The sequence below is a fragment of the Arachis ipaensis genome, chromosome B07, assembly GCF_000816755.2.
Source record: "Arachis ipaensis cultivar K30076 chromosome B07, Araip1.1, whole genome shotgun sequence".
Classification (NCBI taxonomy): Eukaryota; Viridiplantae; Streptophyta; class Magnoliopsida; order Fabales; family Fabaceae; genus Arachis; species Arachis ipaensis.
In genome coordinates this window covers 82,542-98,396 of record NC_029791.2, presented here as the reverse complement: position 1 = coordinate 98,396, position 15,855 = coordinate 82,542, and the positions used below count along the sequence as shown (strand labels likewise).

At 34.7% G+C, this 15,855-nt stretch overlaps 2 protein-coding genes, 1 long non-coding RNA gene and 1 pseudogene across 4 annotated transcripts in view; all 4 read left to right on the top strand.

The window, feature by feature from the left end:
• LOC110264763 overlaps nt 1–6,669 on the top strand; it is a 26,745-nt gene extending 20,076 nt beyond the window's left edge. Inside the window, exon 2 of the long non-coding RNA XR_002350928.1 lies at nt 6,563–6,669. This is a non-coding gene — a long non-coding RNA (uncharacterized LOC110264763). The remainder of the gene's footprint in view (nt 1–6,562) is intronic.
• Nucleotides 6,869–10,629, top strand: LOC107609434 (annotated as a pseudogene).
• On the top strand, nt 10,901–11,746 carry LOC107606402 (aldehyde oxidase GLOX-like). The gene has a single exon (XM_021106701.1). The coding sequence runs from the start codon at nt 10,901–10,903 to the stop codon at nt 11,744–11,746; it is 846 nt and encodes a 281-aa protein (XP_020962360.1).
• Nucleotides 11,624–12,801, top strand: LOC110262385 (aldehyde oxidase GLOX1-like). 2 transcript variants are annotated; one of them, XM_021106796.1, is made up of 3 exons: nt 11,624–11,735; nt 11,958–12,169; nt 12,515–12,801. In XM_021106796.1, the coding sequence occupies exons 2-3, from the start codon at nt 11,961–11,963 to the stop codon at nt 12,789–12,791; spliced, it is 486 nt and encodes a 161-aa protein (XP_020962455.1). In that variant the 5' UTR covers nt 11,624–11,735; nt 11,958–11,960; the 3' UTR covers nt 12,792–12,801. The 2 variants fall into 2 exon arrangements, with proteins under 2 accessions (XP_020962455.1, XP_020962453.1); XM_021106794.1 differs by lacking the exon at nt 11,624–11,735 and having other exon boundaries at nt 11,742–12,169.

The window sequence follows — 15,855 nt, the reverse complement described above, 5'->3', positions numbered from 1 at the left end:
ATTTATATAAAAATATTTTATGTGAGTAGTCTTATTTTGTTAACTCAAATTTCATATAAGACAATATAAATTAAATTTAAGTAATTTTGCAAATAATATATATAATATAATATGTATGTACACACTACACACAATTTTGTTGAGTGGCAAGTGTCCCGTTAGAATAATTGAGAGCATGCACACGTGGGAAGAGAAGCTTTATTCATATTTGATATTCCTATTGTTTATTTATGCTTCGTGTAACACTTTGGCAGTGAACAGCACACAACACACAACACATTCTAGTTTCTCTGAAAATGACACAAACTGTTAAATGCTATTTGCTTAGGCAACTATTCAAACAAAAATGTTAAAAATATTTTTTTATGAAGAGTTTTATATTAAAAATATATTTTATTTATTTAATTACATTTTAAAAAAATATTTTTATAATATATCAAATTAAATTTTATAATTTATTATTTAATAATAAAAAAATATTTTTATATAAAAATAATTATAAAATCTTTATGATAGTATTTACCATTTGTTTATTGAAATTGGCAAAAGACTTTGATGGATTTATTTATTTTGAAGGTAAAATGTGAAAAATTTGTCACTCTTCTTTTGAAAACAAATGAAATAGAATAATTTTAAAAGTTCAAGTACACTATGAGAATTAAACTGAATAATCAAAAGAAAAATATTCTAGCGGGAGTACTCCTCATCTAGTGCTTCATGAGTTTGTTCACGTTCTGTTAGAGTTTAATTGTGCTACTTCTATAGTTACATATTTTTTTGTCTTTTCTTCGTCAAAGTCTTTTCCATCTTCTTTTACTTTTTTCTCTTAATTTCTTTCCCACTTAGTTTCCTAATTTTCATTTTCTCTCCCAATTTATTCCTCTTTTAATTCATTCTATTTTCTAATTCACTCATTCCATATATCTTATTTTTCTCTGGAATCATTAAATACCAATTCTGATTTTCTCTACACCATGAGAAATAAACCAAAGACTCAGAATCCTCATATAATTGATAGTGATTAGGAGGATGATTTGATCGTTTTAGCTTATGAAAATATTTCTGAAGGAATTCAAGCCTGTACACACGGAGCCTGTCCAAAAGAATTTTCTTAGATCAGATCTTTTCCGTAGGTACCATGGAAGGAGCTCTCTATGTAATATGGAATAAACCAGATTAGTTGAAAAATTCAAGAACCAGTTTCAATTTTTCTTCGAGAATGACTCTGATGTGACTCGAATTGAGAGGGGTTCGCCTTGGTTATTCAAGAGTTTTGTTATTCATGTTCGCAGATGGAAGCAGTCAATAAATATGGAGGATAATCACATCTCTTCTTTTCTTGTATGGGCACAACTTTGGGGATTGCCTGAACAATACAAAACGCTTGAGGTTGGCCGAAAATTAGGTGGGAAACTTGATCAAATTGAAGATGTTGCTCTATTTGAAGTTAGAGGCAAAGATACACGCATAGTGAAGTAGGGATGGCAATACCACCCGAACCTGCGGGTACCCACCCTGCCCCTACCCGCTCGGGGCGAGTTCTTGGGAGGGACGGGGCGGGGTCAGGTTTAGGTAATACCCGCTCCTACCCGCCCCACTATATATATAATATATATAATTTTAATATATAATATGTATAATATATGTAAAATAATTAGTAAATGATTAATAATATTGTATCATATTTAAATTTTTACTTTTATTTATGTTATGTATGTGATGATGGTTATATAAATTTTGAAATTTAATTTTATTTATTGAATTTTAATAATTATAGGGGCGGGTAGGAGCGGGGTGGGTACCCGCAAGTGCGGGTTAGGGTTCAACGTTTTACTACCCCCAGGTAAAAGCGGGGCAGGTTCCATGCGGGTTGTTGTACGACGGGGCGGGGTCGGTTAGAGCAAAAATCCGCCCCTACCCGCCCCGTTGCCACCCCTATAGTGAAGGCTAAAGTGGAACTGAACGGTGATAAAAGAGTGAGGGATACACTGAAATTGCTTGATCCTAATAAGAAAATGCTGGAAATTGGAGTACGCTATGAACGTATAGGTGTGTTCTGTACTTATTGTGCAAAATTGGGGTATGAATTTAAGAACTGTCAATTTTTTATTGATGATTCTGCCCAAAACAATATCAAGAAAGATAGAGTTGGTGAATGGCTTAAGGCAGATCAAGTCAGTAGGCGTTTAACTGAAAAGAGAACTTCCTTCAATCCTAACCAACCTCGGGATGGTTCTATTTCAGCTTAACCGAAGAAAAAATCTCCACCTCTTTGGCTTTTTGATAGTTTCTTAAAAATGAGTGTGCAAGATTATCAGAAAAAACAAAATAATGAAAAAATTGCTGCCAATTCGGGTTCTAGGTTAGAAAATGAGGGTGAATCAGAAAACACAGGTACGACTACTGATACTAATTCTTTTTCTAATGCTTTATTGGAGATATCCTATCCATGAATAATGTCCAACACAATAACAACGTCATATCCAAGCTTAAAAAGGAGAACAAAAAGCCAAACCTAAAACAACTTGCCAGAAAGTTTGTGATATATTTCAAACGGAGGAGTGGAGGTAATGGTACTGAAGATATTTCAAAAAAAATTTGTCTCAATGATATTGTCTCTGATGCTATGATAGTGGAGGATGCCAGCCTTTAAGTGGCACACAAAGAAATATGAAACTGCTCTTGTGGAATTGTCAGGGTTTGGGGAGACCCCTGACAATCCACAATCTTAAAGGGATTTGCAAATCCTACTCTCCCGAGATTGGTTTTATCTGTGAAACAAAAAAATAATTTCGACAAGTTGAAGGAAAACTAAGATCTTGTGGTTTCAAGGAATGATTTATTATGGATCCGGATGGATTATCAGCATGGTAGATTCTTCATTGCGGCATCCGTTCTGACAGCTGATTCTAATGATCCCTATGGTGTTCTAGGTGTTTATCTAAGTTCAAATGATAAATATAAAATGGCTCAGTTTGTTGAATTAACTTCAGTCACCCAACAATTCGATGGTAAGGTTGTGTTAATGGGTGATTTTAATGTCATTTCTAAACAATTGGAGAAAGCAGGTGGGGTGCTAAATCTCCTTCTATTGAAACCTTTAACATTTTTATTGATGATAATTTCCTGATTGATATTGGTATGGTCGGAAGACCATTCACTTGGTCAAATAGACGGAGGGGTGATGAGTTGATACAGGAAAGACTGGACCGATTCCTGGTAGGAATTGATTGGCAGCAACTCTATCCCAATGCAACGGTTCTTAGACTGTCATAATCAAGATCGGATCACTCCCCTCTTCTCTTAGACTCTAATTCAATAACTGAGAGATATAAATGCCGATTCAAATTCCAAGAAAGATGGTGTTCCAATGATGAAATAAGGCAGATTGTTAGAGAGGTTTGGCACGAACAGATTGATGGTTCAGCCATGTATATTCTAGCTCAAAAAATAAAGCGTTGTCGGCATAAGATTGTTAGATGGCAGCAAGAACACATATCTATCTAATTCAAAGGTGGAGATTGATTTACTACAGTCTGAATTAGAGGAACTTCGTTTAGCAGGAATTCATGGAGGCGACATCATTTTAGAAATAGAGGACAAATTTGAAAAAGCATTACAAAATGAGGAATCTTATTGGAAAGATAAGTCTAGAGTCAAATGGCTCAAATCCGGTGATCAGAATACAGCTTTCTTCCATTAGAAATTTAGAAATCGAACCTGAAGGAATAGAATTTGGCAACTAACTGGCAGTGATGGTGAAGTGGCTACTTCAAATGCTGGTATTGCTTCTGTGGCTGAATCTTATTTCAAGGAAATCTTTTCCTCCACTTGTCATGAGAACCCTGAACCTCTATTTACTGATTTTGAACCTAAGGTTACAGCTCACATGAACCGTAGGCTTCAAAGACCAGTGACCATGGAGGAAGTAAAACATGCAACATTTAGCATTCATCCTCAAAGTGCTCCAGGAGATGATGGTATGACAGCAAAATTTTTTCAAAACTTCTAGAACATACTTAGTGGTGATGTGTTTCGAGCAGTTAAGAGCTTCTTTTCAGGGGGCAGAATTTTGAAAGGTTTTAACTACACTCAGATCTGTCTTATTCCCAAGATTTCTTATGCTAAAGATATGACTCAGGTAAGACCAATAAGCATATCTTCAGTCTTTTACAAGATTATCTCCAAAGTATTTGTACATAGACTTCAGGTTATGATGAATAGACTAATTAGCCCTACGCAGAGTGCTTTTATTAAAGATAGATTAATCTCTGATAATATCCTAATTGCTCACGAGTGTATGCATTACTTGAAGAACAAAAAAGGGGACTCAAAAATGAAATGACGCTAAAATTAGATATGAGTAAGGCATATGATAGGGTGTAATGACACTTTCTTTGGTTTATATTGGAGAAGTTTGGTTTTGACTCCCGGTGGATCATGTAGATTCGAGAATTAGTGACAACTGTTTCTTATTCTTTTATTGTGGAAGGACAAGCTTATGGTTTCTTCAAACCAAATAGAGGTATTCGACAAAGAGATCCTCTATCTCTCTATCTTTTTCTTTTCTGTGCAGAAGGTCTCTCCTTCTTGCTACACATGGCAGAACAAAACAGAATAATTCAGGGTCTTCAGATACATAGGCGATGTCCCAAGGTCAACCACCTCCTCTTTGCTGATGATTCCATCTTATTCTGTAAGGCTAATCCTGAAGCATGTTCAAATATCATGCATTTATTGAATTCTTATGAAAGCATCAGTGGCCAGAGGGTAAATCTTAATAAATCTGCTGTATTCTTTAGCCACAACACTCCCTCCACTACTCGTACTCTACTGGCTAACTCTATGAATATTAATCATATTGGGGCTTAGGATAAATACCTTGGTTTGCCTTCTACAGTCTCTAAATCGAAAAAGACTTCTTTTAGTATGATCAAAGAAAAGGTTTGGAAAAGAATCCAAGGGTGGAAGCGCAATCTTCTATCATCAGGTGGTAGACATGTATTGTTTAAGGCAGTGAGAGAAACTATTTCTATTTATACATTGTCTTGCTTCAAGTTGCCTGATGGTTTAATTTCGGAAATTCACTCTCTACTTTCTCAGTTCTGGTGGGGACAAAAAGGTTTTGAAAGGCAGATGGCTTGGATTACCTGGGACACTATGACTCGCCCACGAAAAGAAGGAGGCCTTGGATTTAAAGATCTCAGAATCCAAAATCTGGCGCTTTTAGTCAAATAGTTTTGGCGACTCATAACACAGCCTACTTCCTTATTATCTAAAATCCTAAAAGGTAAATACTTTAGCAATAGTAATGCTATAACGGCAGAAATTGGAGTCTTACCTTCTTGGGGATGGAGAAGCATACTGGAAGGCCGAAAGATTGTTGAAAAAGATCTTAATTGGGCTGTGAGTACTAGAGAGAATATCCGAACCTTTGAGGATCCTTGGCTGCCTTCTCCGTATCCTTTAATGATTTCTGACATGCCAAATAGACAGGCTATTTCTGAATTGGTTCCAAGAGTTAAAGATCTAATTACTGAAGATAGAACTTGGAATCAGTATCTCATTCAAGAATTATTTTCCCAAGACGTTGCAAACAGGATTTTGTCAGTTAAAATTCAGCAACGTATGGACAAATTGCAATGGGATTTGAACAAATCCAAGTAATATGATACAACTTCAGGTTACAGAATTGGCTATTTATTTTACCATCCACCTCTGGAACTTTGCCCTAATTATATGCAGCAGAAAAAGCCGTGGATTGATCTATGGAAGTTGAACTTGCCTCACAAAATTAAGCTATTTATCTGAAAATCTCTCCATGGCCGGCTTCCGGTGCTTGCTCAGATTTATCACCGCATCCCATCTATATCACCAACATGCCCTGCTGTCATAAAACAACAGAAGCAGTCACTCATTGTTTGATTGATTACTCTAGAATTAAAGATGTATGGTCTCAGAGTTATCTTCATGACTGTCTTCCCCCTCAGAGTCCTAACAACTTTTGGACATGGTGGACTGCATCAACAGAGATACTTAACCCGTTGAAGAATGCTTACCGTAATCCTCAATTGCTTGCCATAATTTGCTGGAACTGCTGAAAAGCTCGCAACTAGTTGATTTTTGAAGGTTCTACTTCAATGCCGTCTGCCATTCTAGCAAGCTCTGTCAAGTTGCTCCGTGAAATCCAAAGAACTCCTAGTTTAGGTCGTCATCTCCATGAGGCAAGCTCTTAGTTGCATTCAATTTGATTTATCATTCTTTCTTCTTTAAGATTTTTCTTCGTTTTTCGACCACGCACCGTTGGATGAATACCTTCAGTGTAGTGTTTTTGGGAAATTCTCACCTTTTATTATGTTGTCCTACTTTTGGACATCTTTGTATTTCATTTTTTAATAATTAATGAAATATAACCTACTATCTTTGGAGAAAAAAAGGTACACTATGAGAATTATATTGCTCATACTAATTGTATTCACTGAATTTTAATGTATTTTAAAGAAAAAGTCTCGGGGCCAGCAATTTTATTGAATTCTGGCCAGCATGTAACCAGCAGAGAAAGGTGAGTCATTAGATGAAATCTCACACCAATCGCACACCATTAAATCATCATTGATGGCTATTTAATGGCTACCAATCACAAAAGTTGTTGGTCCCCTAGCATTGCTCTATTTTAAATATTACAATTTCTTCTTTATAAAAATCAAAAGTCTTTAACAAAAAATATTGAATATCTTTGACATTAAGGATTTAAAAATTTTCTTTCTAAATTAACTTATAACTTATTTTTCTCTATTAAAATTAACTTGACATAAAATATAATATAATTTTCCATGAGATCTCATTACTTTTGATTTTTACCAAGAAAAAAAAACTCTTATCTTCTTATCAGGCTAGGCCTGTTTTTAAATTTTCACGGCCCAATTTTCTGAAACCAGACTAAAAAAAAAAAAAATCTTCTTCTCCGAAAATTGACCTAAAAATAAAAATAAAATTTTTAGTTTTCCAGCTGAAAGAAGCAGGTTGTGAAATTGATATTTGATTGTGTGAATTGAATTGTTTGATAGGGAAGATGATCATAAAAAAGGGTGAGATTGAGAAGGTGAATTGGAAGAATTTGAGTTACAGTGAATTTGTGGAGAGATTCATGCAAAAAAACCAACCTTTGTTGCTCAATGGATTCTCGGAACATCACAATTGGAGAGCTTCAGTTGATTGGGTCACCCCTCTTGGCCACCCCAATTTTCAATTTTTCTCCACAAATTTTGGGGATTCCAAAGTTCAGGTACATTATCCATTGCTTCTCTTGTTCAGTGCAATGTTATCAAATTCAAACCCTTGAGCTAATATAAGGTGCCCAATTTTATTTAATTGTTTACTTTACAGTTGATTCAAGTTTTATCTAAGTTTGTGGAGTTTAGGTGAACTTTTGAATTTGATTACCTTGATTATTAAATGATTAGTTGATTGTAATTGGATAGCAAGAGGAGTTTGTGTTGGTACTTGGGAATATGTAATGTTGTGCTTTCTTTTTTGTGTTTTTTTGGGAATTTTAGTTTTTGTTGGATGTAATATAGTAAGGACAAAGGATGATTGTAATAAAAATGGAATGAATTTGATTCCTAAAGGTAAAAATGGTGAATGGCTATATAATCTTTTGTGCTTTGTTTTGTTGTTTGAGATTTGGTTTCTTAGATATGGTTGATTATTGATTAGTTATTATGGATGATTATAATCAAATGGTCTGAATTGGATTCCTTAAAGTGAAAAAAAAAAAGGGTTGGTGAATAGCAATAATGAGTCAATTTGTTTGTGCTTGTCCAAGGGAAGGTTGCAGATTGTGACACAATCCCATGTTGGTTTGTTGAAACTATGCTGCTGATATGTGGTCTCATGGACATTAATGATCTCTGGATACTCTCAAAATGGTCAAGAGAATGATGCCATCATCATGTATCTGCAAATTCTGCAATTGGGACATTTACCAGACCAGTTAACCTTTGGAAGCATACTCAAGGCTTGCTCTATTGCAGGTGATATAACTTTAGGTTGGCAACTGCATGGCCATGTAATCAAATTAGGATTTGGTTATCATCTGATTGCACAAAATGCTCTTATTGCAATGTATACAAAATTTGGACAAATTGATCACGCCTCAGATGTGTTTACTACAATCTCTACAAAGGATTTGATTTCTTGGGGTTCCATGATTACAGGGTTTACCCAATTCGGTAATGAGATAGATGCTTTATATCTTTTCAGAGACATGCTCAGGCAGGGTTCCAATCAGCCAAATGAATTTATATTTGGCAGTGTTTTCAGTGCTTGCAGCAGCCTGCTAGAGCCAGAATTCGGAAGGCAAATACATGGAGTATGTACTAAATTTGGTTTAGGGAGGAATACTTTTGCTGGATGTTTGCTCTCAGATATGTATGCAAATTTTGGATTCTTACCTTCAGCAAAACTTGCATTTTATCATATTGAAAGCCCTGATTTAGTGTCATGGAATGCAATTATTGCAGCATTTGCTGACAGTGTTGATGCTAATGAATCCATATATTTTTTCTGTCAGATGATGGATTCGAGATTGGTCCCAGATAGCATTACATTCCTCTCCTTACTTTCTGCTTGTGGGAGCTCGATGGCACTCAACCAAGGCAAGCAAATTCATTCCTACGTTATCAAACTAGGATTCGATAAGCATGCACCTGTTTGCAACTCTTTGCTAACCATGTACACAAAGTGTTCAGATCTACAAGATGCATTTAATGTTTTTGAAGATATAAGCGAGAATGCCAATTTAGTCTCGTGGAATGCAATTCTTTCAGCTTGCTTGCAGCACAAACAAGCAGGAGAGTCTTTCAGATTGTTTTAACTAATGAGTTCTTCTGCAAATAGACCTGACAATATCACCATAATGAACTTATTAGGAACTTGCGCAGAATTAGCTTCATTGGAAGCCGGGAATCAAGTCCATTGCCTTAGTGTTAAAAGTGGACTTGTGCTAGATGTTTCTGTTTGCAATGGATTGATTGACATGTATGCAAAGTGTGGATCACTTAAATCTGCTCAAAATGTTTTTGATTCAACTCTCAACCGAAATGTTATCTCGTGGAGTAGTTTGATTGTTGGTTATGCACAATTTGGGCTTGCACATGAAGCACTTAATCTCTTCAGAAGAATGAGAAAGTTTGGTATTCACCCTAATGAGGTCACATATCTCGGGGTTCTCACCGCATGCAGTCACATTGGATTGGTGGAGGAAGGATGGCACCTATATAAAACCATGCAAGTCGAACTAGGTGTTCCACCAAGAAGAGAGCACTTCTCATGCATGGTTGATTTGCTTGCTCGAGCTGGATGCTTGAATGAAGCAGAGACTTTTATCATGAAAACAGGATTTGACCCCGATATTACTACGTGGAAAACTCTCCTATCTGCTTGCAAAACTCATGGTAATGTTGACATTGCGAAGCGAGCTGCTGAAAATATACTAAAGCTTGATCCTTCCAGCTCTGCTGCAATGGTGTTACTTTGCAATATTCATGCTTCTGGCGGAAACTGGGAAGATGTTGCCAAACTAAGGAGCTTGATGAAACAAACGGGTATACCAAAGGTTCCTGGTCAGAGTTGGATAGAAGTCAAGGATAAGATCCATGTGTTCTTCTCAGATGATACATCACATCCTCAAAGGGAAAAAATATACACAATGCTTGAAGAGTTATGGTTGCAGATGTTGGATGATGGTTATGATAGTTGCAAATGGTTAGGCATTGACATTTAGTGAGGAAGTTAGTTGGAAGGTTTCGTCGAAGCTATGCTTTTTTTTGGTTCCCGATTGAACAACCTGCATCCAATTCCTTATACTAAGAACCCAACTAACCTATCCCAAACCGGGACTACTGATTAAGGGACCAAGGCACTTACAATATTGACCAATCCCGTGTTGGTTTATTGAAACTATGCTGTTGATATGTGACAGATAGGGTGAGTTAAGCTCCACTTAAACAAGGTATGCATCAGTTGTTGGGATTGATGATATGCAGTATGCCTCTAAGTTATATCTTGTTTAATGCCATATATCACTTTGGGCTAAATAAGATTGTTGGATATAATATATGACAATGAATTATATGTTAATCAATGTAAGTTATTAAAATTTTTGTTGGAGAAATTCTTATTTCTTTTGTATAGGAAAAATCATCTCTTCTATTATTCTCTTTTAGTGCCCTTTATTCTCTTTTTTCTTCTATCTCTCTTCTTTATATTAAATGGTCAATATTACTTATTACTTTATGGAGTAAAAATTTCTTACTGTAGTAAAAGCTAAGAATGCATTTGTATATAAGGATATAATTGACAATATAATGATAAATTTAAAATAAAAAATGACATTGTGGAACAAAAAATAAGGTATCGTATTTAATGAATGAGGGAGTATAAAATTAAAATTATGTTAATCAATTGGATTCTCACCAAACACTCAACTGCTATTTACTTCCTTCAAGACACTACTCTTATTAAATTAAATCCTCATCAATCATCACACACTATATGATAATTAGGTTAAGATTTTGTCAAATTAATTTCTTCTTTACAAGTGCATGACTTCTAGTTCTAGTTACTCGCCCCCAACCAAAACAATGTCATGAAACATTACCCTTATATTGCTAAATCTTATAATTACCATAACCCTCTAGGCATCATCATCACATGGTGTATGAAACAAATGGTCATAATAATTTCTTGCACCAAAACCATGATTATCACAATCTTAATCTTGATCATCTTTTGTGCTGTGTTGATTAATGGTGCCAATGTAAAAAAATCAAGTTCCTCTATAGGCACCAAAGGGCAATGGCAACTTCTACTTCACAATTCTGGTGTGGTCAGCATGCACATGGCATTGACCAATCGGAACACGGTTATAATGTTTGACCAAACCGGAGCCGGCCAATCAGGTTACAAATTAAGAAAACGCTACAATGGAACATGGTGCACCACAAGTCACAATGATCTTGTGGATCCTACATGCTATGCACACTCAGTAGAGTATGACATTGCTGCTAACAAAGTTAGGCCTTTGAGGCTTGACACTGATACATGGTCTTCCTCTGGTTCATTTCTTAGCAATGGAACACTATTGCAAACTGGTGGATATGGCAATGGAGCTAAAAGCATAAGATTCTGTAGACCCTGTGATGGTGGTGGAGGAAAGAATCTTACATGTGGGTGGATTCAATCAAAGAAGACCCTTTTTGATGAACGGTGGTATGCTTCTAGTAAAAAACTCGCAGAACATGACAGAGTTGTTGTTGTTGGTGGAAGAAACGTATTCACATATGAATTTGTACCAAAAATTAATCATGAAGAAAAATCTTTTGCTCTTCCATTCTTGCACCAAACCAATGACAAAAATTCAGGAGGGGACAATCTCTATCCTTTTCTTCATTTATCATCTGATGGGAACTTGTTCATTTTCGCAAACCGTGATTCGATCCTGCTCAACGCGAGAAGGAACTGGGTGATCAAGACATTCCCTCGGATCCCTGGACACGGATCAAGAAACTATCCAAGTTCAGGCTCATCTGTGATGCTACCTTTACATCATAAGCACAAGTTCCAAAAGGTGGAAGTTATGGTATGTGGTGGTTCTACTACTGGGGCATTCAGGGCTGCTAACAAGGGCATGTTCCTAGAAGGCTTAAGATCATGTGGGAGAATGGTAATTACAGGTGAGAGTTAGCATTTCAAGTGTAAATAATTTGGTCTGATATTGGTTAAGATGCGGTGTGTGACATTTTTATGGTTTATCATTTAATTTGTTAATTTAGAAATTTTCAGAATTATCTTTTAGTGGATTGTATGAGTAGTAGCATATATCTGTTTCCCCATGATTCTATTAATTTGACTTGAGTCAAAATAAAAATTACTTAACTTGTGGTTGGAACATGGAGTACATGCCGCAACCGCGCCTCCTCCATGACATGCTGATTCTCCCAACTGGCCAAATTTTGATCATCAATGGAGCAAAACATGGTTGTGCAGGGTTTGACAATGCAAGAAATGCTTCTCTTGAACCATACCCCCCAAAAAGATACTTGGGAAAAGGTTCAACCCTTCTTCCTGATGGAAGGGTCTTGGTTGGTGGTGGCAACCCTCATCCAAGGTATTACTTTTTAAAATTTATAAAACTTGCAATGAGATCTCAACCATTAAGAAGTGAAAATTTTAATATAAAAATGTGTCTTTTATTATCATTTTCACTATTATTATTAAAGAATGGTGAAGGGAGGCCTTGGAGCAATGACCGAGTTGTCTCCGTGTGACCTGAAGGTCACGGGTTCAGATGTGGAATAAGCCACCGATATAATTATTTAGGCTGCCTACATTGCGCCCTTTTGGTGCGGCTCCTCCCCAGATCCTGCATTAACGCGGGATGCTTATGCACCAAACTATTAACGCGCTAGAGTATAATTCCTATGATTATTCAGATGATTATTATTCATAACAGGTACATATTTCGCAATGTGGCATACCCAACAGAATTGAGACTCCAAGCATTTGTTCCACACTACATGGACAAGAGGTACCATAACAAGAGGCCTATGAACTTAACCATAGAATATGGTAATCAAATTGGGTACGGTAAAGAGTTTAGAGTGAAGTTTATGGTGGTTAAGAAGGGGCAAATTAGTAATAATACTGTAACGTTCAGTGAATGCAATTTTGGAAGCACCACCATCATCTTTTGTTGCACCTTCTGGTTACTACTTGCTCACTGTTGTTAATGCTGGAATTCCAAGCCAAGCCCCCCAAAAAAAAAAAAAAAAAAAAAAAAAACATAAACCTTCATTTGCCAATATAAAATTAAACATAGCATTAAGGAGAGAGGCCATACCACTCAAACAAAATCCATAATCCCTAAATATTTTTCTCTGATTCTCAGTCGTATGTGTTTGTGTTTTTCTGGTTTTCTCTTCTCTCGATCTCATCTCCCAATTTTCTTGTTTTTGAGGATCTATTTACTTTATTTTCTGTTTGTATTTTGATTTGTATTTGTGTTCTTCTAGTTTTCTCTTCTCTGAATTCATCTCCAATTTTTTTTTAGGGTTTTCTAGGGTTTTTCTAGTATTTTCTAGGGGTTTTTAGGATTTTTCTAGAGTTTTCTAGGGTTTTTCTAATATTTTCTAAGGTTTTCTAGGATTTTTTAGGATTTTCTTAGGATTTTCTAGGGTATTTTGAGGGTTTGTTGAGTTTTCTAAAGTTTTCGAGGGTTTTTCTAGGGCTTTTTAGGTTTCTCTAGGATTTTTTAGGGTTTTCTTAGGGTTTTCTAGGATTGAAGGTTGTCCAATTCACCTGACCAAACAAAAAAACATAAACCTCTATTTGCCTATACAAAATTAAAAATAGCGTTAAGGAGAGAGGCCATACCACTCAAACAAAATCCATAATCCCTAAATATTTTTCTCTGGTTGAATCAAGAGAGGTAGAATTTATTGAAAATAAAATTATCAATTATTCAACTTCTAATTTAGAATATCCCCAAAATAATACTAATGTTTCACAAGAAATATATATGGAGCAACCGAAAAGCTATGTGCTACCCGGAAATGAAAAGAAAGTTTTCAAATTAATTAAGTCTTTGTATTGGGCTAAAACAAGGGCCTAAACAATGGCATGAGAAATTTGATTCATTGGTGTTATCAAATGGCTTCTCACATAATAGTGTGGATAAATGTATTTACTTAAAATTTACTAAAGATTATGAAGTAATCATTTGTTTATATGGTGATGATATGTTAATCATCGGAACAAATTTAGAAGAAATTCGTATAACAAAGGAGTATCTAACTTCTAAATTCAAGATGAAGGATTTGAATGAAGTTGATACAATATTAGGCATAAAGGTGCATAAAAATAAAGTTGGCTTTACTTTAAGTCAATCTCATTATATCAAAAAGGTATTGAAAAAATTTGATCATCTCACAATTAAAGAATCTAATACACTTTATGATCCTAATCTTAAATTAGAAGGAAACATGAGAAGACCCATAGCACCATTAGAATATGCTAGTGCTATAGGAAGTTTAATGTATGCAATGCATTGTACTAGATCTGATATAGCATTTGCTGTGTGCAAATTATCAAGGTTTACAGGAAAGCCTAGAAATCAACATTGGAAAGCTATAACAAGAGTTCTTAGTTATCTCAAGAAAATCATAAACTTGGGATTACATTATAGTGATTATCCCGCAGTTTTAGAAGGATATTTCGACGCAAGTTAGATTACAAATCTTAGTGATAACAAATCCACTTCAGGATGGATTTTCACCATAGGTGGTGGAGCAATAAGTTGGGTCTCAAAAAAACAAACATGTATTACATATTCTACTATGGAGGCTGAGTTTGTAGCTTTATTAGCCGCAGGTAAAGAAGCGGAATGGTTAAGAAATTTGTTGTATGATATAAAGGTGTGGCTACAACAGACGACAGCCATTTCAATCTTCTGTGATAGTGAATCAACCATGTCTCGAGCATATAATAAGGTTTATAATGAAAAGTCTAGACATATAAGTTTGAGACATGAGTTTGTGAGGAAACTAATAGATGATGGTGTAATTACCATCACTTATGTAAGATCTCAAGAAAATTTAGCAAACTCTTTGACTAAAGATTTGTCAAGGGATAAAATCAAAGAGACTACTGCTAAAATGGGATTAAAACATATTATTGCTAAATGATGGGAACCCAGCCTTATTCTAGTAGACCACTAGTTTCAAGGTTTAATGGGTTATAACAAGTTATTTAGCAATTGGAGCACTAAGGTATAAGATTTAGTGCTATTTACAATAAATTAGGAGGATGAGTTAAAACTCTTAATGGAATGATTTCAAAAGATTCTACCTGTATGAATATAAGAGTGGTGCCGTTCTAATCGAAAATTTGAGAGGTTTTATTCTCGTAAATATTCATGAAACCAAGATGAGTACAAGGCCATATAAGTGCTTAAAATTATAAACTCTTGAACTTGCTGGAGGGTATAAGTAATGTGTGTAATTTTTTGTACTAGCATATAGAGTATATGTTTAATCGATTAGACACCTATTACTTCGTTAGAACTTTAAAATTTACACTAAAAGAATGTTTAATCTTAGTGACACATTCTTTATGCATATACTTGTATGACATTTAAATTTTGTAAACAGTGGAGGATTGAAGGGTATTTACAAATTTGATTAATTAATATTATTGATATTATTATTAATATTAATAAACGGTTACTAACCGTTTAGTACCATTTAGTAGAAGGGACACAACCTTTTAATGATTGTGTATGTTTAAAACATTGTATCTATTAGTAATGAAAAAAACACAATATGTATAAATAAGTTATTGTCTACTATTTCAGAAAAAGAAGTACTAAGTGTACATTTTAATCAACTATTAAGAGATTTTCTTTATTTAAAAGAGTTGAGAATTTCTTACTATTACTAATTAAGAAATTCTTAGGTTTCATTGTATTTATGACACTATTGTCATCAACCCTATAACAACAAAGTGTGGAGACAAATATCTTTTTAAAGAAAGCAATCTAATTATGCTTTGAAATCAAAACACAATTAAAGTTTTGTCATCTTACCATTTTTATATACCCAATATAGATCGATAAAAATTCAGCAATATAAAAAATAATGCAGATTAATTAAAATTTTTCGTACATTAAAATTTAATTAAAATTTTTCGTACATTAAAATTTAATTACTTACATAATGTAACTAATAATTAAATTAAACAGTGATCATTTATGATGAATTTCAAAAATTATTTGTATATAATCACATATAATGATTT

What these genes read in the sequence shown, in the direction of transcription:
- LOC110262385 (XM_021106794.1), top strand. Translation starts at nt 11,952, where the DNA reads ATGGAGTACATGCCGCAACCGCGCCTCCTCCATGACATGCTGATTCTC. An exon ending in GGTGGCAACCCTCATCCAAG is followed by an intron (nt 12,170 to 12,514) that starts GTATTACTTTTT and finishes TATTCATAACAG; the next exon opens with GTACATATTTCGCAATGTGG.
- LOC107606402 (XM_021106701.1), top strand. Translation starts at nt 10,901, where the DNA reads ATGGCATTGACCAATCGGAACACGGTTATAATGTTTGACCAAACCGGA.